The sequence below is a fragment of the Barbus barbus genome, assembly GCF_936440315.1.
Source record: "Barbus barbus genome assembly, chromosome: 4".
Classification (NCBI taxonomy): Eukaryota; Metazoa; Chordata; class Actinopteri; order Cypriniformes; family Cyprinidae; genus Barbus; species Barbus barbus.
Window position 1 is genome coordinate 12,463,148 of NC_136732.1, and position 24,706 is coordinate 12,487,853.

A 24,706-nucleotide genomic window follows, 5' to 3' on the forward strand; every position below is an offset into this window, starting at 1 on the left:
CTTTCCAGGGCTACAAACAAGCAAGAAAGAGCCGTTTAGGACAAACCAGTTTTAATCGTTGAAAGTAGTAGTTTGTTAGTACACAAAGTGTTTTAAGTATAATCTGTAGGCTGCTTTTAGTTAGTACTGGATAAAAGGTTTTTGATTCTCACAATACAGTTGACGTGAACTCTCAGGTGCACCACGCGGTGAATGCCAGCTCATCCAGTGTTTCAAATGACTCACTTTACCTCAGATTCCCACTGTATCACCCCCCACAAACACCTACAGTCATGCTCACGTTCCTCTCAAGGTGTTTCCACGACCTTGCTCGGTGTTACATTCACGAGCGGTTGGGATCCTGTCTGTCATTGAGGGATTTCAGAGTCGTTGCTGATAGAGAGGGAACAGGGTGACTCTGAGTGGAGGTATTTTTCCGGCAGAAAGGATTCCCAGTGAGAGGCTCTAATTACGGTGAGCCCCCGTCATGAGTAGGCTACAGAGGCTTATGACAGAATCACGTCAGTGCAGTTTGTGTAGGCTAGGCTATAAACAGTAGGTAGCATATGAATCAAACAACTCTATTACCATCATATAGTCCATGCGAAGACAAAAAATGAGAAAATTTGTAGCATATACTTTCTGTTCTGTGCTGTTTATTTCCAAATTTTGACTACATGGTTGAATTTTTTTTTCTTTTGCTATATTTCATTGTCTAAATCTAAATTTGAAACTCAGAATATAGCAGGCTTGGCATAAAATATTCTAAAAAACAAATGTCCTTGGCTATTAATATTTGTTTCAGTTGTATGAGGGTGATTTATTAAAAGGTACACTGAAACCGAGATATAGATCCTAAAACTATGTTGACTGGGTTAAAATAATGTACAGTGCTTTATTATTTGCCTTAAGAATAAATGTGACCCTGGACCACAAAATCAGTCATAAGGGTAAATTTTTTGAAATTGAGATTTATACATCACATAAAATCTGAATAAATGCACTTTCCATTGATGTATGGTTTGTTAGGAATAGGACAATCTTTGGCTGAAATATTGAGAAAATCGCCTTTCAAGTTGTCCAAATTAAGTCCTTAGCAATGCATATTAATTGAAAGTTAAGTTTTGATAGATTTACCGTAGGAAATTTACTAAATATCTTCATAAAACATGATCTTAACTTAATATTCTAATGATTTTTGCTAATTTGCTCATTGATAATTTTGACCCATACAGTGTGTTTTTGGCTATTGCTACAAATATACCTGTGCGACTTAAGACTGGGTTTGTGCTCCAGGTTCACAAATAGCCTATAAAGTCAATTTACGAGACTGGGTGTTATAGTTTAAGAATTTCCAATCAGCAGTAACCTTTTCACATGAACTTATTAAACTAATAATTTCCTTACATAAATCACACCATTTCCTGAGAAAGTTCCAGTGAAGTCATGAATTGTATTACCACAATATTACATTTAGTCATTTGGCAGACGCTTTTATCCATTATATTGGCACATATAAGATACAACCTTCTGGTTTTTCACGCCAAAATTATTTGTAGTAGAACCCAATAAGAAGATAATTTAACAGTTTAAAGTCATAAGACTGCATGGATTCTAAAAAGCTGCTTTCTAAATAATTTCCCCAGTCCCGAGCCAGGCACATTGCAAAAGCAAAAAATTAAATAAATAAATCAACATGGTTCCTTCTATCCCTTGTGTGGATGGGTGTCCAACAGAGATCTGTGCAAGAGTTCAGTGAATAATCCTCGATAACATCTGCGTATGATTCATAATCACACTAAGCAAGAAACAGCCTGTATAGACTTGTAAAAGACATAAAACACACACATGAAGATCACAGCTCACATATGCTCCCTGTCCAACCTGACAAAATAGAATTAATAAATGACACACATGTACTTGTGCAAAGCAGGTGAATGAATCCTATAATTGAATAAAAATATGACCTTCCTTCTAACAGCTTTCAGCTGATCAATATCTGATCAATCAATATTAATTGATTAACAGGGGTTCAGATCGAGTAGAGGGGTGAAGAAGAAGGGTTATGAAAGGTCAGAAGAACAATTAATAACATTCAACTGGATCTAAATGGAGATCATTTAGTCAAATATATATATTTTTTCATCAATTGATCCCAGTGAAGAAATTCAGGAAATATTTCTGCACAATCATCAGAATCAGAAAGAGCTTTATTGCCAAGTGTGTTCACACACACAAGGAATTTGACTTGGTGTTAGGAGCTTCCGGTACAGAAAGCACAAACATAGGTCAAACATACATAAAGTTAAGGTAATGAAGTAATCATAACTATTAAAAAAAAAAAATATATATATATATATATATATATATATATAAATATATATGAGGATATGTATGGGTGTGTCTCGGTATTTACAGGGCACTTTAACCGCTCAAGTGCTCTTGTTTATCAGAGCTGAGTTGATCTGGGAGTTAAAGTGGCTCCCTGGAAACCGTCGCCAAGGAAATAACCAGCTGGAAACACACCAGGACCACTGGGAACATTCTCCAGCTTAAATCTCATAAAAATTTGATACGTCTCTCTGCTGTTGAGCTTAAATTTTATTTATTGAAACTCATGAATGCTGCATGGGATTATTTTCAAGGCCTGTACTGTTGAATAATTAAATGTATTATTTTCTAATCCTCTAATGTGAACAACAGAGCACAGCACATCACATCAATGACTTTAATCCTTTGCTTTAAGACATAGCAAGTTTGACTATACTTTTTGTTTCTGTTCTTGATGTTTACATTGTGATGAACCTATACTGAGATTATGCACACATATGTATTAGTACACCGTAAAAAAAAATCTGTAAAATTGACGGTAAAAACAGGCAGCTGTGGTTGCCGGATTTCTACCGTAAAAAATACGGTAACAACATTTTAGGTTTTTACGGTTTTAACAAATTCACAGTTAAATACCGTAATTTCATTAACTGATATAATGTTAATATACCAACCTATTGAAGTACTGACATCTGTTTTGTACCTTTGAAATACACTGATAACCACCAAATGCAGGTGGTGAGGAGAAAGTCATATGATGAACCAAAGCCCATCACAAGCAGCTTTTAAATAGTAACATATACAGAAGGTGCACAGTGTCATTCACATAAGCACTAAACACCATCATGGTGAGACTCATTAAACTGAAATATGCCATAAACATTAATGTAACAACATTAGATGTAGCATACAACCATAATAAACATAACAGATAAGAAGAAACAGTTGTTTCAAAGAAAAAACATCAAATTCAAACTAAATTTGAAATGCAACGCATGGAATACTGGTAACGTCAGTTCATGGTTTTTCCCTGTAAATTTTACAGGAACTTACCGTTAACCATTAAAAAGGTTTTTACTGTAGCATTTTCACAGTTTTTTTACCATTAAAATCACAATCATTTTTTACAGTGTATCGATACAATCACATGATAGTCCTATTAAATGTGCCATAAAATAAATAATTTTAAACTTATTTTATTTGACCTAATTTTCAAGAAGACATTTCTCGTTTTTATTTACTTTAACTTGATGTACTAAAATAACTAAAAATAAATGATAAAATAAATAACTGTAATAAACACTGCACACACAGTGTCCTATAGGCCGTCAGGGTGATACATTTATCATATCAGTATGTACAAAAATGAGTGATCATGCATCTACGCTTCACATGGCAGACAACACTGTGCTCAACTGATGATCACGATGCACATCATACTTACTAAGAATATGAACTTGTCTGTCCAGTCACTCCAGCTTTCTAAATGTTTTTATAAAGCTTATAAAAATAAATATATGTTGTATCTTGCATTCCCACACCCATGGCTTTTTCTACTTTGGTCTCTCAAACACAAACACACACTAAAACATTTATTGTGTCAGATAATTTGGTCTAATAGTGCAGTCTGAGATTGTGTTTTGCTATTCATGTAGAACTACTCTTATGCATTAATTAACCCAATAAGGCTGTTTAAACACACAGACCAGTGATCTTTTAAATTGGTTGAAATAAATGCATGCAAATTTGCAAGATCAGAAACAAAGGCAAAAATTTCCTTTTTTTCAAAGACCGAGGAGGAGACACAGCCACAGGTCTGAGGGAGACCCTCAGTGGGAAAACCAAACACTTAAAGTAGGTCAGGGTTGAAAAAATAAATAAATACACACACACTCTAAAATCCACTTTCATAAGGTCTGACATAAAAAAAAAAAAAAGAAGGTTTTTGTGATAATCCATGGTAAATGCAATAGTGAGTACACAGGTTTCATTTAATAAAAGCAACCTCATACTTCTAGGAACACAATCAAGGACGGATGTGAAATGGCTCATGATATCTTCGTGTTGCTACCTGCATTGTGTTTTTATCAGATTTAGCTTTCCAGAAATAGCTCGCTCACAGGAAATGGAAAAGGTATTTTTGACTTCCATTATGGAAAGCCAAAGGAAATTAAAGCTTATTCCAAACCTCCGGCCTGTATATTTTAACAGTCCATTGGCTAAATGCATATATTAGCTCACAACATCTGGGTCTTTTAGTCGGGTAAGTGTTTGCTTGTGTGTGTGTGTTCGTTCATGCTTTTACCAAACAGAACGAGCGAGACGGACTGCCATTATGTGTTCGGACGTTTTTGCACGTCAATGAAAAAATGCAAGCTAATTTGCTGGTTTTGCAAAACTGCCTGCAACAGAAAACAGCAAACCAACCCACAATAGTGTTTCTGATCTAGGCTTTCATGATCATACAGACTATGATCTAATAATCTTTCTGTTTAGACACAACAAGCAAACAAACTGCTTAAAGGAAAACAATTTTCCACAAGATTATAAAATGTTGTCTTATCTATGATGTCATTTTGCTGGCTCAATCTCACAAAAATTATTTATTAATTTTTATGTAAAAATTTGCATATTTTCCTCAAATTACAAATTACTGTAATGCATCTGGATGCTTTACTTTTAATTGTTTTTGTAGGCAAGTTCTTATTCTCATTGTCTCACATTGAAGGTTGCATTCAAAATGACCGTAATATGTTTTAATTATATTCAGCGTAAAATTAATGCAAGAAATAATATGAATTTTCATGTACTAGAAATAAGAATAGATGCTGTTCAACCAGTTCTCACAGGAAAACTATTTTAAAAGGTGCTGATTTTGTATAAATTTGTTCAATAGGATTCATGCAAAAATGTAATTGACTAAACAAACATTATAAAGACTGAAAATTCATAGGCTGCATCCTTCGAAGGCTGCATTCGAAGACCTAATGCATCACAGCAGCGTGACGAAGGTTGTCCCAATTTGTGGTCTTGAAATGTGTCCTTCATTTCCTGGGCCATGAAGGACACAGGAAGACTATCCCAAGATGCATTGCGTGCAGTAAAATAGGATTCATTTTTTTTCTGAGAGAAAATGTTGGACTTTTAAATCTAAGTACTGGGTTTCAACATAATCAAATACCTAACATTACAAAAAACACTTTCAAGCGGTTTAAATGTTGACATATATCTTACTACGGAGAAGTTTACACGACAATGTGCTAAAAACGTAAATGTTTTTCCTTTGCGTTTTTCATGTACAGACGACGAAGTTATCAAAACGATCCCTTTTACACAAATTCCCGAAAATTACTTCAACTGCCATATTATATGGAAGCATATGTGTAGCAAAATTCAATTTGAAATGTAATATGCAAAATGGCAATGCAATATGTAAAACGGCAATGTATTTCTGTATTTAAATTTACATTTTCCCATACATATGTGCAACATTTAGTGCAAAATGAAAATTAAAATTAAATTCTATCATTTAAATTCGCCATTTTCTACACTAGTTTTAATATGCCAATTAAAATATTTTAAAGCTTTATAAGTTGCAAAATTAAAATATATTACCCAAATTGATTAGACCTGTTTAACATGTCCAAGCAAAAACTGTAGCAAAATTATAATTTAAATGCAATTTCTCCTAAATGCATTTACAACTGCATTTTCATTAACTACCTCGCAATGAATATAGTTTAAGTCATTGTGGATTTGAAAATGCATTCCGAGCCAAGCACTCCCCCGAGCTCTCAAACATTACATCGAGGCGGGGCTCGGCAACAGGACGCATGATAGGTCAATATTCACTGTTAACCAAACGTTTTTCACCTTCCTGAACATCTCTCACTGTTTACACTCCGATTGATGCACATAAGCAAACAGACAGTGCTATTCTATTTGATTACCCTTTTATTTTTAATCTGTAAAATAGCACGTGTTCTATGGCATGTGAACTTCACGCGCCTGCCACAACATTTCTCACAGCCATCGGACACCGCGATTGATGCCCGTGATTTTTACCTTGGCTGTGGCATGTTCCATGACAGCTGCGTCTAGATCTGACTGGTGAACTGTCGTCTGGGGCAGGCACAGTGAAAATGACAGCGTTTTCTTTATGTTTAAACAGAGAGAAATCTTGAGGCAGGTGCAACGCTTATAGGTGCCACGGGACGTGTGAGAGGAAATAAGGCAACATGTCTACACCTGACACGAGTGGCGTGGCAAAAGACAGCCTTGAACCCATTAGAATCAGTGATGCTGCCTACAGTAGATGCGGTGCGATGCGACAACTGTCGCGTCTGATGTAGACACAGTGTAAATTGGCAAGTAAATAAGTGTAGAATAGTACTGTCTGTTAGCTTATGTGCATCAATTGGAGTGTAAACAGTGAGAGATGTTCAGGAAGGTGAAAAACGTTTGGTTAACGGTGAATATTGCATCCTTTTGGCGAGTCCCGCCTTGATGTAATGATTGACAGCTCGGGGGTGTGCTCGGCTCAGAATGCATTTTCAAATCCATATTGACAAACTATATTCATCGCGGGGTATATAATGAAAATGCAATTGAAACGTCATATATGCAAATGTCAATGCATTTAAGAAAAATTAAATAAAAATAAAAGACATTTAGAATCACCATTTTGCTACACCTTTGGCTCAGAATGCATTTTGAAATTCTCGCTGCATTTTGCTACAATCACGCGGTATCACGATGAAAATGCAATCCCAGTCTAAATGCATTTAGGAAAAACAGCATTTAAATAATTTTGCTACAGTTTTCGCTTGAACATGTTAAACATATCTAATCAATTTGGGTAATATTTTCATTTTAATTTTGCAACTTATAAAGCTTTAAAATATGTTTTTAATTTGCATATTAAAACTAGTAGAAAATGGCAAATTTAAATGATATAATTTAATTTTAATTTTGCACTAAATGTTGCACATATGGGAAAATGTCAACTTAAATACAGAACTACATTGCCATTTTGCATATTACATTTCAAATTGAATTTAGCTACACATATGCTTCCATACATATTGATGCTAGGCCTAGTTGCCAATGCCATGTAAATTTTTCACAAATTTGTGTTTTTGTAGCTGACATGGAGAAGATATACTTGCACTTTGTTTTCAGACCCCCAAAGTCATGCAAGTGAATGACCAAAATGCATAAGAAGTTTTCTGTTTTAAGTTGAAAACGGTATTGTGTAAATGTGATTTGAGGGGCAACACCTCACAGCCTGGTTATCATCAATGCACGCTTAATTTAATATGGCGCCTGGTTTCTCTGTTTTGAAAATGTGAGTACATGGACCGTTGAGCTTGAATGTGGCGCATTTTGGAAGCACCTGAGCGCTGCATGCCAGTTAAATCTTGATGAGAATTTAAGCTTGAATTAAAATAATAAATTAACTTAAAGTTTTAATAGCTTGTCTCAAAATCTTCCTTAATTTTTTTCCCATTGCTTGTTTTCACGTTTTTAAACACAAAAACACGTTCTGTGAGTTGTGGTAATAAGACCATGCTTAATTGGCCTCAGACAAGCAAACATCCTTTACATGCATCACTTGGTGTTGCTAAAACTGTTGTAGATGAGTAAGTAGACGTGATATTCTCTCTGACGCTAGACTATATAAAACGCCTGAGTAATCAGCAACAGCTTTGATGCATAAAAACATCACTGTAAAGCAGCAGGCATATAAGTTACCGTAAATGGAAAGTGGCTTTCCTCTAATAATTTCACAAGCATGTCATTCTAGATCTCTCGGCCGTGCCTCAGAGAGCAGCCCATTTGCCTAATGGCTTGCGAAAGCCCATAATGCCAGTCACTGACGGAAACCGCATGTTGAGAGGCAGAGCTGGTCTTAAAGAGTCTAATGTTACCTTTTGACAGCAATTTGCCGATATCTACCTTTTAAAGAGGCTCTGGGGAACCGCAAAGATGCCAGGCACCTTCTCATTCACGTGCACTCAAGCACTGTGTCTAATCTCTGAGAGCGCGCTCCATCGCCAGATAAACTAATTAAAGTCAAACTCCCTCTTGGGTTTTTGGATTTAAGCTCATTCTGTTCTGGTGAAGAAGATTAAGACCTTCTGCTACAGCAGCGGGTTTACCACATCAACGGACGCAAGATTTCACAACAAAAACACTAAAATGCAAATCGCTTTTTTATGATTTAACAGGTAGGCCTATATTAATGCTCAGTTGGTAAATTTAATTTACTTTAAAATAATATTCCAGGGAAAATTCAATCGACAGGACTTGTGGCATATTGTTGAAAAAAAAATAGCCTAAACATGTCAGATAATAGCATCAATTTTAATTTCACATTGACTGCAAGATCTTCAAGGACTCAAGATAGCAGGAAGATCTTCTCCCATCTCTATAGCATCATATTTATTGTGAGGATATGAAAGGCATAGATGATCATAAAACAATGTTTTGATGTCAGAGAGCCAGTGATAACAGTATCCCACTTCATTTTGGCTGATTGTTTGAGTTCATAGTTGAGAACTGCACAAAAAGAAACAAAAATATGCAGTAAACACGAATTAAACACAAAAAACACAACCTTCGACTGTGGTAACAAACCAAACACAAACATTAACACATGCATACACTGTCAATATAAAAAAAGCCAAAAATATTCTGAGATGTCAGTTCGCAAGATGTGACTTCGTGAAAGATGGATGAAGACTTAGTCTTGATTGTTTGTGATAATTGTACTTGCGAATTATTGATGAAACACAAGTTGATGATGAAGTTCCTCAACCTCCAAAAGAGGTTGTCAACATTGGTACCCTTTATGCAAGAGGCAGTGATTCATACCAGACGTTGAGTACAACACAATGGAGACCTGAAATGCGGCTCAGAGGCTAAGCCTTATGGGTATCGGTGTTCCTGAGGCGTGCTCGAGTCAGGAGTGCTTGCGGAAAGTGAAAATGTCTCGTGTCTTGGAGCCCCTCTTGCCCTCGTTGGGCTGGTTGGGGCTGGGTAAGGGTGGGCTCTCGGGGGTGGCAGTGCCTCCATAGGGGCAGCTCTGAGAGTCGGGATGCTCTCCGGAACATTCTATGGCCGGGATGTAACGGCTGTCCCACATTCCTGGCCCGCACAGTTTACACAGGTCGTGCAAGCTGCAGGGAATTCTGGGAAGAAGGCGGAACTGATAGAGCAGGCTACGTGCCTAAGATTAGAGACAATGAGAAAGACAGAGAAAGAAAGATGGACTGAGAAAAAAAAAAAAAAAAAACAATAGGCAAAAACACCGCAAAATATATTCTATTATATTATATTACAATTCATATTTAGTTTTTTTTATTATTTAACAAAAGCATTCCTGTTGCTAAAACAGTGGAAAATGCCAATACCAAGGTCATGGGTTTGATTCCCAGGAAATGCATGAACTGTATACTTTGATGCAATGTGAGCTGCTTTGTATAAAAGCGTCTGCCAAATGCATGAATGTAAATAAATAAATAAACAGTGCAAATTAAATAATAAAATTGCTAAATAGATAAATATTGCAAAATATTTATAAATACAACAAAAGTAAACAAGAAATATAAAGTGCAAATAAAATAAATAAACAATAATGTAAATACAATAAATCAAAATAAATAATAAATAGCGGAAAATATATAAAAAGTGCAAAATAAATAAAGTAAATTATAAAACGGTGCAAAATAAAATCAATAAACACTGCAAAAAAAATAAAATTCAACATATCAAGAGATAAATAATTAATTTAATAATTTAGTATCTCATTAAAAAATATTTCACCTAAAAATGTGTAATTGATCACAATTTACTATTACCATATTACTTTCTACATTACTAATATTATTGCCATATTTCTTTTTTTCCTCTGTGGAGCACAAAAGGATATTTTTCAAGTTGCTCTTAGAGATTTTTATTTTTTTATTCTTTTTGTAGCTTCACATTGACAGTTCTTATTAATTATTTTCGAACACACAACTTATTTAAATGATCAGTTGCTCTACCTAATGTTTGTTGGTATTAGGACTAAAATGTCAGGTTGACCAAAACCAATCAGATCATAATCTCTAGGGTACAATTCTGATTTTGAGAAATATTTCTCCAGAGATGACAGCATGTTCGGCATACTAACTTTTGCTGCTGTAAGAAAAATATGTTTTGTATGCAGCGCTAGAGAGATGCATCACTTCTGGATGACACAAAGACACAGCATACATAACCATGAGGAGCTCTGTCAGCGGTGTGTGTGTTCATACCTTCCTCAGCACCAGCTCTCCATTCATGTGCATGGAGAGGTTACTAAAGTGCAGCAGCATTTGATCTGTAGCGAGTTGCTGCTCTGTGACATCATCGCCGTACAGCACGATGATGGCGACACAAAGGAACAGGTGGAAGTAGTCCGTCTGTCAGAGAACATACACATCCACACAGAAAACATATAACTGCATCCCTGCAACACACTGGGCCAAAACAGCCCATTCTATAAGCTGGGCCAATCGTGAAGGCCAAATGCATATAGAGCCAATTAGAAAGCAGTAAATGTTGATATGCAAATGAGGGGGCAACGAGAAGACAAACCACTTTGCACCCCAAAAATCACCTCGTTATTACCATGCCAATGTATGCAAATGGCTTCTGTGGAAACCTGATAATTAGCATCTCATCTTCATTAGACACTCTGCAGATCCTTAAAGTGATACAGACACCCATTCGTTTATCTAAATGGGGAAAAATTAGCATCTATCCAGTGAAAGCGCATTTAAGGAACAACTTCGTTTTGGTTTCCATGGCTTCAGAGATTTCTACATCATGCATTGGTTTGAACTTTCACCCAAATTCTCACTGAATTTTTCATACTAAGAACCCTAAATAAGTCAAAAACAATGAAGGAAGTCAAAAAGAGAAATAAACCTCTGAAAAGAAACGGAAACTGTATATGACTACAAAGGAGAAACCAACATTAACACAAAACCACACAACATTTAACCCATGAAGGCTTTTCAAAAACATCTCTACTTTTGAATGTAAATTTTAAATGTGAGATTCAATTGTAATGAATTGGTGTGTGAGCAAATAAATAAATAAATATGAATAAACACTAAAAACAGTAGCCAGAATATTTTTCAAAAACTCACTTTGTGTGTTCCACTGAAGGAAAACATTTTTTTTTTTCTTTTTTTAATAATTTCCCCCAAGGTAACCTTATGAAGAATAAGTTGAAACAAGGCATCTGTAATGTTTTGCATCATATGCCATTATTAGCTGTCAAGGAGTTTTATTTTCATTTATAATAATAATAATAATGACAATGATAATAATAATACAAATTAAAAGGCCAATAATTTATTGTAAAGAATAAAAAACAAAAATACTACATATATTAATTAAATATTAAATAGATAATTAAAAATTAATTAACGTTTTAGCTGTGTATTTGTGTGTTTATCTATATTCAAAATAGAAATCATTAAATTTTTAACAAATGTATGTCTTTACCATCACTTTTAATCCATTTAATACATCCTTGCAGAATAAAAGTATTAATTTCTTCTTTTTTTTTTTTTCTTAATTTTTTTACTGACAAATATTTGAATAGTAGTGTATATTGTAACACAAAAACTGTATTTTGAATAAACACTGTTCTTTTTAACTTATTTATCCAAAAATCCTGAAAAAAAGTATCACAAGTCCCAAAAATATGAAGCAGCACAACTGTTTCCCACATTGATTATAAATCGGTGTATTAGGATGATTTCTGAAGGATCATGTGACACTGACGACTGGAGTAATGATGCTGAAAATCCACCTTCACTTCACAGGAACAAATGACATTATAAAGTACATTAAAATAGAAAACTTATTTTAAATAGCAATATTTCACAAAATTACTGTTTTTTCTGTATTTTAGATCAAATAAATGCAGCCTTGATGAGCAGAAGAAACTTCTTCATAAAAACATTATAAAAATCTTACTGACCCCAAACTTTTGAACAGCACTATATGAATATATATGTGTGTATATAAAATACAAATACACGACTAAAACTAAAATGAGAACATTTACAGGGCAACTAAAAACTGAATCAACAGTTTATCCTACAAAAGCAATTAACAGATCAGGATAAATGTCAGTATTTGTACAAAACATCCCAAGAAGTTTCTGTTTTATGTACAAAGCCTTTTATGGCCACAATATTAGTATATGGTGCATCTTAACTAATACCGAGTCATATTTGGTGAACAAATACCTCATGCAGAAGCAAGCTCCAGATATAACCTGATATCAAGTTCATTTCCAGATGACGTTTAGATATAATGAAGCCCAGTGAGCGTGTTGTACCTGATAATGTGCCCAGCAGGCCTCCCACATGCGCAGGGCTTCAGCATCAGGGAACTCGCGCTTGAAACACAGAAGAACCCAGCGGTGGCAAAACAGCAACTGAAGGCCGTCCTCACCCAGCCGGGTCAGATGCTGGTGGAAGCGAGGCAGCATCAGCCGCAGGAGCTCACGCAGGTACATCTGGACACACACACACACACGTACACAGAACTATAGCAAATAACTTGCAAAACAACAACTACATTTACTCTTCGTTTACACCATGGTGAGATATCCTCACCAGCTGCCTCTCCATATCCTCATCTCTTGGAGAGCTGATGAAGATGGTGTTCTCCATGAGACCCACGAAGCACCAGAACGTGTCGCTCTCATCCTGGATCTCGGTCAGAAGAGGAGCGACCAGGTCTGACATGCCCTGACAGTAGCCCATGTCTGGGTTAAACACAGCGTAGTTCAACAGGATACATCTGGGAGACAAATGGACAAATGTATCTTCGGTAAACCTTATAAATAATTACTCGTGTAAAATAAACACAGCTGAATGAATTAATATGAATAATGAAACGGCACAGATTTATTACATAATACACTGAAATAGCCATAACCAAAGGAGAAAATACTCATCTATACCTAAAACTGTCTAAACTCATCTATAAGTGGCCACAGTGTCCTCAAATGGTATTTGAATAGACTTAAAAATGCATGAATGTCAATTCAATTAGATATTATTAAGTATTGGTACTTTTAATCAAAAGTAATATTTAAAATAATAGAATTATTATTATATATTTATTATAATATACTATCATATATTATAATATATTTTGACATTTTAAGCGTGACTTAGCAGCTTCCATTTTTTTTTAATTTTCTTTTTTTTTCAGATAATAATTAATAAGAATAATTCATTGATTTAATATTAGTAAAATAATAATAATACTAATTTGTTATGTACTACTACTAATAATAACAAGATATAATATAATTTAATGACATTTTAAATATGACTTAGAGGCTTAAATTCTTCATTCTTTTTCAAATAAAAATAATAATTCAATATAATTATAGTGTAAAAAATTATTATTAAAAGGTATAAATTAAAATAATTATGAATTCAAATAATATACTATAATATTTTAAGTACGATGTGGTGTTTTTAAATGCAAGCAATTATTTCTGTGGGAAGAATGAAATATTTCTGGTTGAGTGTCAATGAATATGTTTCTCTAACCTCATGATTTCTACATTGGGGTTGTTCTCTCCTCTAAAGAACATGTTGCTTCGATCAGTTCTGACAACATCTTTATCAACAGTGAACTGGACCTTCCTCCAGAACTCACTGTGCTCCTCTGGACTCATGGACAACCTGTGGAGGGAAATAAAGAAACGGAAAAGATCAACCACTATGAAAAAGATGAGCAGTTATGACAAGTCAAGACAAGTAGCACATATCAGAACCCAAAAATACAATAACATAATTTTTTTTTTTTTTTTATTATTATAAAAATAAAAAGAACAGAACAGAACTAAAAAATTGTTGAATTTGGGGGGTGAATGCAAAAAAAGAAAAAGAAAACAACAAAATAAAAAAAAGGAAACAACAAAGTGGAAGAAAAAAACAAATAGAAAGAAAAAACGGTGGTCTAAGGTGGTAACATTCCCATCCTGAAACACAGCGGTCCCTCTGGCTATAGACATTCTCATAACAAGCAGGTGGGATTTCATTAACACTGTTTGTTTTGCTGGAATTGATGCCAGACCTGATGCAACTTCATGTAAGTGTTTCGAGACCTGTGTTTGTGCAAACTATTCCCACATCGCTCTCTGACTCCCCCTCTGGCCCCTTGAGGTTCAGAGCGCTCACTGCTCAGCAACACCCTTCACACACACACAAACACCATCAACCTATCCATTATTAACACCAACAAAACAAGCACTGCAAGAGACCAAGAGTGTTGACATTACGACCATAAAATACATTCATTCACTCACTCACTAAGAGCATTGACATACAGTACATACTTTTATAGGAAGTTTATGGCATATAGTGTTTACTAAAATATGCTATAAGGCTTAAAAATATATGGGAAAAATAAAAATAGTATATTACATTAACCATAATTCTAATCACAATATATATAATATATATTCAAATTTTTTTTTTTTTTTTTTTATAATTTTATTTTCTTTACTGTGGTAAAATTCATGTCTACACACACACAGAACCCATGTAGGCCATTATAAAAATAACAAATATAATCGCTGCAAGATAATAAGTCTTGACATTACTGTAATAAAATACATTGAAATAATGTACATATTTGTACATACATATTTTTTCATTTTCCCATATTATGTAAATATTTTAAAACATATTTTTTTTTTACAATATATATCTATATAGAGCTGAATTTTACAAGAGAGAAGAAATAAAAAAAGGGTAATTTTAATAATTAATAAGAATAATGTTAATAATAATAACAATAATAATTTTATGCACATCTGTATCAATGAGGTTGTGTGTGTTAATTTTGTAATAATACATTTAATGATATTCTATTTAGTGATTTACCGATTATTTTAATTTGAAAAAATTTTGTCTTTAAAAACAATGTAATAAATTTTAAAAGCGCTGCAGTGGCATTAGAAATAAAGAATGAAAATATGCTCAAATCTGGAACGCAAGCAGTAGGCTTCATAAGTGCTCTATCAATGATTTAATTGATTAAGTTAATTATTTCCTCTGAAACTCATTAAGCCGCATATATCTGCACACATTTATTGATTGGTTATGACTCAGCTGCTAGAAAATCCTTCAGAGACTCACAGTGGGTTATAACAAGACAGTACAGCCATGCAAGTAATAATTCATTGTCAAATGGCCATGCGATAAATATAGTTCTACCTACAGAGTAGGAAAAAAGGACAAGACACATTTGAACAATTCTGGTTGTTGAAATAACAAAGCTTACTATTTGCAGTCAAAAAGTGCTTAGCCAGAAGTTTTCATAAGATTGAGGCAGAGATATGACTGAAAATAACAGCAAGCGGTTAAAGGTGTATTTAGCCACTGCTACATTGATTTCATGTAATGATCCTGACTCCTGAGGCTCCGAGTGATTCACCAACCACAAACCCAAACACCATCTAGCTACCTAGAAAAGCTGGAGGGTCAGCTAGCCTGATGTTTCACAACAGCTCAGTTTACATAGCAAATCTCCAGTTTCAGACTCAAGAAATATCACATTTAGTAAACAACAGGTTATGTCAACCAGCCAATTCAATCAAAAGTGAGCAATCTAACAACTGGGTGTAGCTTCGTGTTTTTATCATGGCATCATCAGAAGTGAGAGGAGAGACGAGCTAGCAATGATAAGTCACAGCTCTCTTATATTAGCAGTAGCAATGTGAAACGCACAACATCAGTGAAACGCACATGAATAAGGTTTTTTTTATAGGTTTTGAACAGATGGCAGGTAAATTAAATTTTAATCTTGGCAATGAAATTACTAATAAAAATGTTAAACAAAAAACACAGGTTTCATTCTCATTTGAAGATGATCATAAAATCATTTTAATTTATACATGCCTTTTGAAAAAAATATACATTGATCACCAATATGATCAATTCTCGAGTACACTGCAATACTTTAAATTTACAACTCATGTAATTTACTTATAATTTTTATTTTATAAATAATTTTATAACAGTTTAAAATATGACAGCTCAAAATTCAATTATGCACCCAACAAATAATGCAGCAATTATTTATATTTATACTATAAATTAATCACAATTAAACTGCAGTTGGGTTATTTTGATTAGGTAAAAAAAAAAAAAAAAAAAACTAACTAACACAATAAAACACAAAAACATGATAACATAATAAAAAAACATGATTTTTGAAAATTGTATTATCTGTTTTAGCAAATCAACTCCTCATTTGTAGCAATAGCCAAAATACATTGTATGGGTCAAAATTATCGATTTTTCTTTTATGCCAAAAATCATTAGGATATTAAATAAAGATCATGTTCCATAAAGATATTTTGTACATTTCCTACCATAAATATCAACTCAATATTTTGATTTTTTTTGCACCCTCAGATTCCAGATTTTCAAATAGTTGCATCTCGACCAAATATTGTCCTATTCCTAACAAACCATACATCAATGGAAATCTTATTTATTCAACTTTCAGGTGATGTATAAATCTCAATTTAAAAAAATTGACCCTTATGACTGGTTTTGTGGTCCAGCATATGTGACATATGTGCAGAATAAAGTGCATTAATATGGATTAATATGCATTTTTGGAACTGGTTGATCATAGGCCTCTTTGATCTGAGCTTATGTGCCACAGTTGTTCAGTGGAAAAAAGCATTATTAGTGGATAATTTTGGTAATGTTCACTCAAAAGCAGCTCAGGTCACTGACTTATGACCAATCAGAGTCAAGAAAAGATGTACAAAACCTGTGCTAACAAAGAAAACAAGTTGACAAAAAGATTGAATCCTAGACTTGGCAATAATATATATTTTATAATCATTTAAAAGCAATTTTTTGTATGCCAGTCATTTTTTTACAAGGGCTGCGTAAGCCTAAGTTGATCGTAGAACCACTGTCGTCAATGGAGCTACGATCAACTTAACCTTACGATGCTTTTGAGAAACGCAGCCCATTAATGTAAAAAAAATTTGTTGTTGTACTCTGGACTAAAACTTTCTGATTTTACCTCACACAATGCCATAACATTTTTGGGAAAAAGAAAATCCTCCTGGGTCAAAATGGCTGGAACATTAAAAGTTCAAATTGAAATAAATGTGAAAGACGCCAACTACAACTAAAGCAAAACAAATTTAAAAGTGTAACACTGGTTTTTCTCATTTTATTTGCAAAATATTAAACTGTAACAGGGAAAGCATGGCAGACTGGGTGTGGAACTGGTTTCTAGAGGAGCACCAGTCTCTCCACTAACCTCCTCTGCTGGATCTCCTGGTACTCCACACGCTTCTGCAGTCTCCAGGCTTCCCGCTCCTCGGACGTGGAGTCGTAGCTGTAGTAGTGCAGCAGGAAGGGCCACACTTCACCACGGATGGATGGGTCAACGCCCCCGAAGAAGATCGCCTGAGAGAACAAAGACATTGGGTCAGCTGAAACGGCTGTCAGAATAAATCACATCATAACAAAAACTCTAACCATGACCTTAATGCACATTTCAGACAAACATTGCTACAACAAGAACCATAATGCCATTCAAATACAAAGCACTTAAAAGACCAATTCGACAAGTAATACTGATTCTTATTTGATTGACAGCTGTCAGTCAGTCTGACCTTCCTGAGCTTGTACTCTTCCACCACCTGTCCGTTGTTATTGAGATGCCGGAGCCAAGAGCTGACGTCCAGCCGCCGATACAGACGCTCCTCTGGGTGCATCTCAGCAGACGGTAACGTGGGTCTACGGATAGAAAACTGCATACATGACTTCTCATCCGACACCTGAAGTGGGAAGAGGGTGATACAGGACCAGAAAAAACTACATGAACAATACAGTCTATATGAATAACACAGACATATAAACACATTTTAACTAAACATCAATTCAAAACGGAGCCTATTAAATTTCTGAATCAATGTCCCTTGCCTAATTCATGTTATTTTAATGAAAAAAAAAGAAAATTTGCTTTTCTGCTCACATAAATAGGGTTGTGTATGCTTAATAATAAGTTAATATGTAATATTACACAATGTAAATATGTAAAATGCTCTGTTAATAAATATTAATGTTATTAACATTAATAATATAATAATTAATATTAATAAAACCATTTTCTGTTTACTAAAACCTATGTATGATACAATCTAATACTAACCTATAAAATCAATAAAAATATTATATTTTATAGAATATAAATTAAATTATAGAATATTATAGAATATAACATAACAAATATTATATTTTATTGACCATATGTGATGTTTTGTGTTTATTAATAAACTTGCAATATAGTTAATTAATTTAATTAAAAGTTTCTTATTTAATGCTATTTAATTTAAAAAAAACCAACGGCTGGCAAGAAATACAGCCACTCACAGGAATTAATTTATGGAAGCCCATTTCCGCCACTAAATAAAAAAAGGTAATCGCGACTTTTTATTAGAGGTTAGCGTTTTGACCGGATTTGACCAATACCGATAGCTAGGTTGGACCACACTGGACAGTTTTTAAAATGGATACTGAACAAAAACCAAAATACTGTTTTACTATTTATATATATATATATATATATATATATATATAAAAAAAACAGTACTGAACCATGCGAATGTGATTTCATCAAGTACAACATGTTCCTGGATCAACATCCCAATCAACCAATCAGAATTGGGGGACACATTTACAGGAAATTACGGGTAGGGTTAGGTTTAGGGGTAGGGATAGGGCTAGGTCCATGTTTTTGGACCGTAATATTGTTCCAAAATCAACAAAAGATGTTGATCCAGGAACATGTCTGACTTGACAAAATCACGGCGACCTAAATATCTAAACAAAGGCCATAGCATTGAAATTACATACATATGGATACTGTATGTATACTCTCACACTTTAACTGCTTCTAGAACACTTGATGGTCTAATCAAGATAAAAAAATACGGCAGTCACGGGCATAAGCACAGCGCTGCGTCTACGACAAACTCTCACACGCACGGTTATCTCACACACACAACGGACGAGAAGCCCCACATTCAATTCAAGCGGCAGTCTAAAACGCTTTATTTAATCACTAAACGGGAAAAAGTTTACTTCAAGAATGAACAAATCAGCATAGATGAGTTTGAAGTTCGGTGTTTACATGAACAGAGCAAACGAAAAGAGAAAGCGCGATCTACATTTCAGTTCTCTATATGAAGCATACAGACTTTATTAGAGTCACAGAAAGAAACATGTATTTAAATCCGCATCTGAATTTTCCCGCTCTGTGCAGCGCGTAGCCTCATGTGTCAAAACAAACAACACGCAGTGTCAGTGATTTCTGCCTACAGCAGACCCTTCTTAGTCGCTCCAACAACGGACAAAATCCACAAATCTATCGGCATGGATTTTTGCCAATAACGATAGTTCCAGCAATTAACTATCAGTGCCGATTAATCGGCAAAACCGACACATCTGTTGACCTCTACTTTTTATCTCACAATTTAGACTTTTTTTCCCTCATAATTGCAAGTTTAGCAACATCTCGTAATTCTGATCTTTTTTCTCAGAATTGAGATATAAACTTGCAGTTGCAAGTTATAAAGTCCGAATTCTGAGAAATAAAGTTGCAATTCTTACCTCTTTTTCTCGCAATTGTTTTTTTTTTTCTCAGAATTGCAACTTTATTTCTCAGAATTGCGACTTTATCTTGCAATTGTGACTTTTTTCTTAAAATTGCAACTTTATTACGATTTATTAATTTATTTATTTACTGCGAGTTATAAAAGCCAGAATTGTGAGAACTCGCAATTCTGGCCGCATTTACACCGCATGGTTCAAGTGACCCAATTACGATTTTTTTTCCTCCCATGTGGTAAAGATCGGATGTGGCCCATGACCATGTAAGCAGGAAGGAAAAAAATCTAAAATTTCCGTATAGATTCCGATATTCTCCGATCGGTTTCAGGCCTCATTCATATGTGGAAATAAATCAGATATGAATGGGATACGTGCATTTGCGCCTGCCGTGCAAGCGGTCAGAGCCGATATTCCCCTGTAAATGCGACTCCTATGTCACTGAAAAGTGAGTTTTAAACATTTCGCTGTACAGACATACCTGCACCAAATGAAACATCTTTAGTTGAGTAGCAGAGCATTAATTTAGTTCATTTGTGTTAAATAAAAGGCGATCTGACGCTGAAATGTGTTGTCAGTGACAGCGGCTCGGGCACAGACGAGCGATTCAGTCCTGTTTGTTCCATTGAAACCACAAAATAAAATGCACACAAACTTGTCCCTGCCTTTGATATACAATCACTGATGAACACATTTGGTTTTAATTACTAAAAAAAACACAGACGATGTGACATGCTTAATAATATCTACCACCTGAGCATTATTCCAAGCAAGCTTTCAGCGGAGCTGCGTACATCACGGTCCTGAAGAATTTGTAATAGGCTATACAATTATTTTGATGTACAGATGTAACTATTGCATTAAAAAACGTTTCTATCATAACATATGAACTCCATGTCAATAAATTAAACTCAATGTAGCCTACTATTAAAATTGATTTGTGATGTCATATGCTGTTTTTGGCTTGTTTCACCAAGTGCAGTGTAAAATGCACACATCGGATAAGGGGCACGTCGTCCAACAAAATCGGATATAGTCACAAAATCAGAATTGGTCATCAAGACTTGCAGTGTAAATGCAGCCTTAGAGAACATATCAGTCGTCTTTCCTTCAGAATTAGACTTCATAACTCGCAATTACAAGTTTATTTCACACAATTCTAAAAATTACCTTTTTTTTTATTCAGTAGCGGAAAATACATAAAATTAATAAAAACATTCAAATTGTGATAATATTTTCACTGTACTGTATTTTTGATCAAACGAGCATAAGAGACTTCTTTCAAAAACAAAAAAAAAATCTTACAGACCCCAAACTTTTGAGCATTAGTGTATATGAGCGTGTGAGCCTTGCGTATAAATGTGTTAAACTGATGAATGGTGCTAGACTCTCCAGACCTGGTCTTTGAGCTGCGTCTCCCTGCAGCATTTCCACTGCTGAAACACCTCAGCCAGTTTATCCAGCCCCGTGTGGTGGAAGTGAAGGATCTTGTACTGGCTCTCTCTGCTGGCGATGACCAGCTGCCCACAGGTGCAGGCCTCATCGCTTGAAAACACACATAAACACAACACACTTTCACAGGGCTGGTCTGGACACAAGACCACATCCTGGAGATCAAAGGGAAAATGAACAGTGATACGAGTTCACTAAAAGATCAGGATGTGCTTTTCTGTCTCGTGAGAGAGTTATGATGACTTTTTCTCAGTAATGACATTTGTTATATTGTATTTCCTCTTCATAAAAGGACTTTTAATGCATATTTTCCATAAACCACAGAAACATTAGATTTTTATTCACACCACAGAAATATTTTAATATCTTGAACAAAATCAGCCTGAGGTTAAGGAATAATAATTTATATCTTGCAGCTATAGCTATAACTAAATTTCCTAAAATGAGAGCAGTAATGTAATACAAGAAGGTGAATTAAATATATGAAGCGTTTCATAAAACAGAGACTTATGAAAAAGATTTAACACAACAGTGTAAAAAGCCAGAGACTATTCAAATAGGGTGGCATGAGTTTCAGAAAGCACAGATAAATAGGAGAGATATTAAAACCAATTGAAAATAAAAACAAATCAAAATGAATGGATATTGAAATAAACTCTGGACTCTTATAGGATCCCGTCTGACCTGAAGAAGAGACGCAGTGACCTCATGTGACCCAGGTCAACTCTGAACACCCCACATAGGTGCTCTAACGCCATAACTTTCTGCTGCTCCTCCCACCGAACTCCCGGTGGTTGGCTGGTTTCAGAGGGGGCGTGGCTGTCCAGACTGGAGGCGGAGCTTGCAGAGTGAGCCATGGGTTCATCGCACTCCCTGAAATTAATGGTATAGCTATTAATATTAATGTAATAAAAAGGAGATAAAATACTAATATTGTGATAGATGAACACGCTAATTTTTTCTTTATTTTTCTATTTTCTGTAAAGCTGCTATGGTACAATGTGTACTCAGTTTGGTTCATATTTATTTGTATAGCGTTTTTCACAATACATATTGTCTCAAAGCAGCTTTACAGAAAATGAATGTTTCTACATTACAGAGTGATCTGTTATCAGAGGTGACTGTACATATGGCAGAAATGTACAGATTATACAAATCATGCAGTTAGTTAATGTCACACTTCCATTTAAGCAGAAACAGTGAACATATTAAAGCAATGTTTACATGATGATTTCAAAAAGGAAATTTGGCATTGTATTGTAAAAGGTGCTATATTAACAAAGTGAACTGAAATTTAAGGTGGAAGCCACAATTATCTCATTATGTTTGCAATTACATTAGTTGTCAATAATGCAGAAAAATTCCATTTGCAATCCACCTAACTCTTGTAATGCAAAGCATTCCTGAATAAAACTGGATATTAAATGAAAATGAATTGGGAATTGATTGGACTGTGAAATTACATGCAATAATTGATTTAGAATTTGCTAAAACAAAGCCTAAATGGTGATATTAACCAAAAAGTCATTTCAGATATGAAATCAAAAGGTGTTGGGTCAATCAATAGGTGTTGGGTAGGATTAGGGATGTACAATATAGTCATGCACAATATGTGCTTTAAAAGTACTAATAAACAACCAATATATGTTAGTAACAGGTATGCTAATAAGCAACTAGTTAATAGTGAAAATTGGTCCCTATACTAAAGTGCTACCATCTTTTCTTCAAATAAAATGTAAAATTAATGTAAAAATACAACTCAAAGCTAATTTCATTTGAGTATTCTTTTCTATCAAGTTAATTAACTTATCTATCTGAAGCCCTTTTTATAAGCTCTACATGACTGCTTAATTCAGCTGCCCTCTCTACTGTAAACCTGCACATTAATTCATTCGTTCTGCCCTGTGTTTTTAGTGTGAAACTCAGCGACAGCTGTAGGTATGGATACACGCATGCGTGAGAGAGGACACTGGAAGTGAAGAGGAATGAGAGGAATGCTGGGAGGTTATTGTGCTGGCAGGAGTCGAGCAGAGACACAAATCAAGCAGCCTGGCAGCCAATTTCCCCTGACAGCCCTCCTCTCTCTCGCGCTCTCTCTCTCTCTCTCTCGCTTTGAGCGTATCTCCCTGCAACTGTCTCTCGACCTCTCATGTAGCCAGAGCTGTAACCTGAACCGTGGGACCTCTGCTTCTCTCTCACACTCGTCTTTTTCTCTAACGGAGCACGTCTAACAGGCCAAAAGCACCTCTAGACACGTCCCCGGTCACAGATCCACTGTGGGAGCCGAAGGTTTATGGGTCATATGGTATTTGAGAGGTCTCTCGGAGTACACACTACAGCAGGATCACACACATGAGGCCATATGGCGGGCTGAGGCCATGACAGACAGCGCACGGTGCAAAGTTACATCTCATGTTCTTCATAGACCCTTGTTTTCTATTCTGTGAGCCTCACAGTTGTTTTATGGAACAGGAAAAATAAGGTGACCAAACTGAACTAACCAACTGGAGGGACAGCTAGAAGTTAGTTGGTTCATCATCGGTTAGATGGTTGGATAGATAGCCACATAGATGTTTATTACGAACAGGAAAAATTATGGTAACTGAACTAACCAACTAGATGGATAAAGTTAGTTAATTGACTGGTTAGTTAGTTAGGAATATAGATAAACGTATACCCATATGTGACCCTGGACCACAAAACCAGTCTTAAGTCGCTGGGGTATATTTGTAGCAATAGCCAAAAATACACTGTATGGGTCAAAATTATAGATTTTTATTTTATGCTAAAAATCATTAGGACATTAAGTAATGATCATGTTCCATGAAGATATTTTGTAAATTTCCTACTGTAAATATATCAAAACTTAATTTTTGATTAGTAATATGCATGAACTTTTTTTCTCAATATTTAGATTTTTTTGCACCCTCAGTTTCGAGATATTCAAATAGTTGTATCTCGGCCAAATATTGTCCGATCCTAACGAACTATACATCAATGGAAAGCTTATTTAGAAGAACCATTTTTGGTTCCACAAAGAACCATTCAGTCAAAAGTTCTTTAAAAAAACCTTACCTTTTTATAATCTGAAAATCATATTTTAAAATGTTCTTTATGGAACCATTTAGACAAAAAAATAATTCTATGGCATAGTGAAGCACCATTATTTTTAAGATAAAGTTAGTTGGTTGATTGATTAGTTAGTTAGAAGAAAGAACAGAAGAAAA

At 34.8% G+C, this 24,706-nt stretch overlaps 1 protein-coding gene across 1 annotated transcript in view; it reads right to left on the minus strand.

Annotated features, from left to right (window-relative positions):
* Positions 1-8,658: 8,658 nt before the first annotated feature.
* Positions 8,659-24,706, minus strand: part of LOC306868675 (TBC1 domain family member 16-like) — a 28,688-nt gene continuing 12,640 nt past the window's right edge. Inside the window, exons 4-12 of the mRNA XM_079414960.1 lie at positions 22,164-22,352; positions 21,425-21,572; positions 18,032-18,196; positions 17,674-17,822; positions 13,926-14,060; positions 12,975-13,161; positions 12,695-12,874; positions 10,611-10,757; positions 8,659-9,541 (exon numbers count right to left, since the gene is read on the minus strand). Of these exons, the coding sequence (XP_079271086.1) occupies positions 9,275-9,541; positions 10,611-10,757; positions 12,695-12,874; positions 12,975-13,161; positions 13,926-14,060; positions 17,674-17,822; positions 18,032-18,196; positions 21,425-21,572; positions 22,164-22,352 (1,567 nt within the window). The 3' untranslated portion in view covers positions 8,659-9,274. The remainder of the gene's footprint in view (positions 9,542-10,610; positions 10,758-12,694; positions 12,875-12,974; positions 13,162-13,925; positions 14,061-17,673; positions 17,823-18,031; positions 18,197-21,424; positions 21,573-22,163; positions 22,353-24,706) is intronic.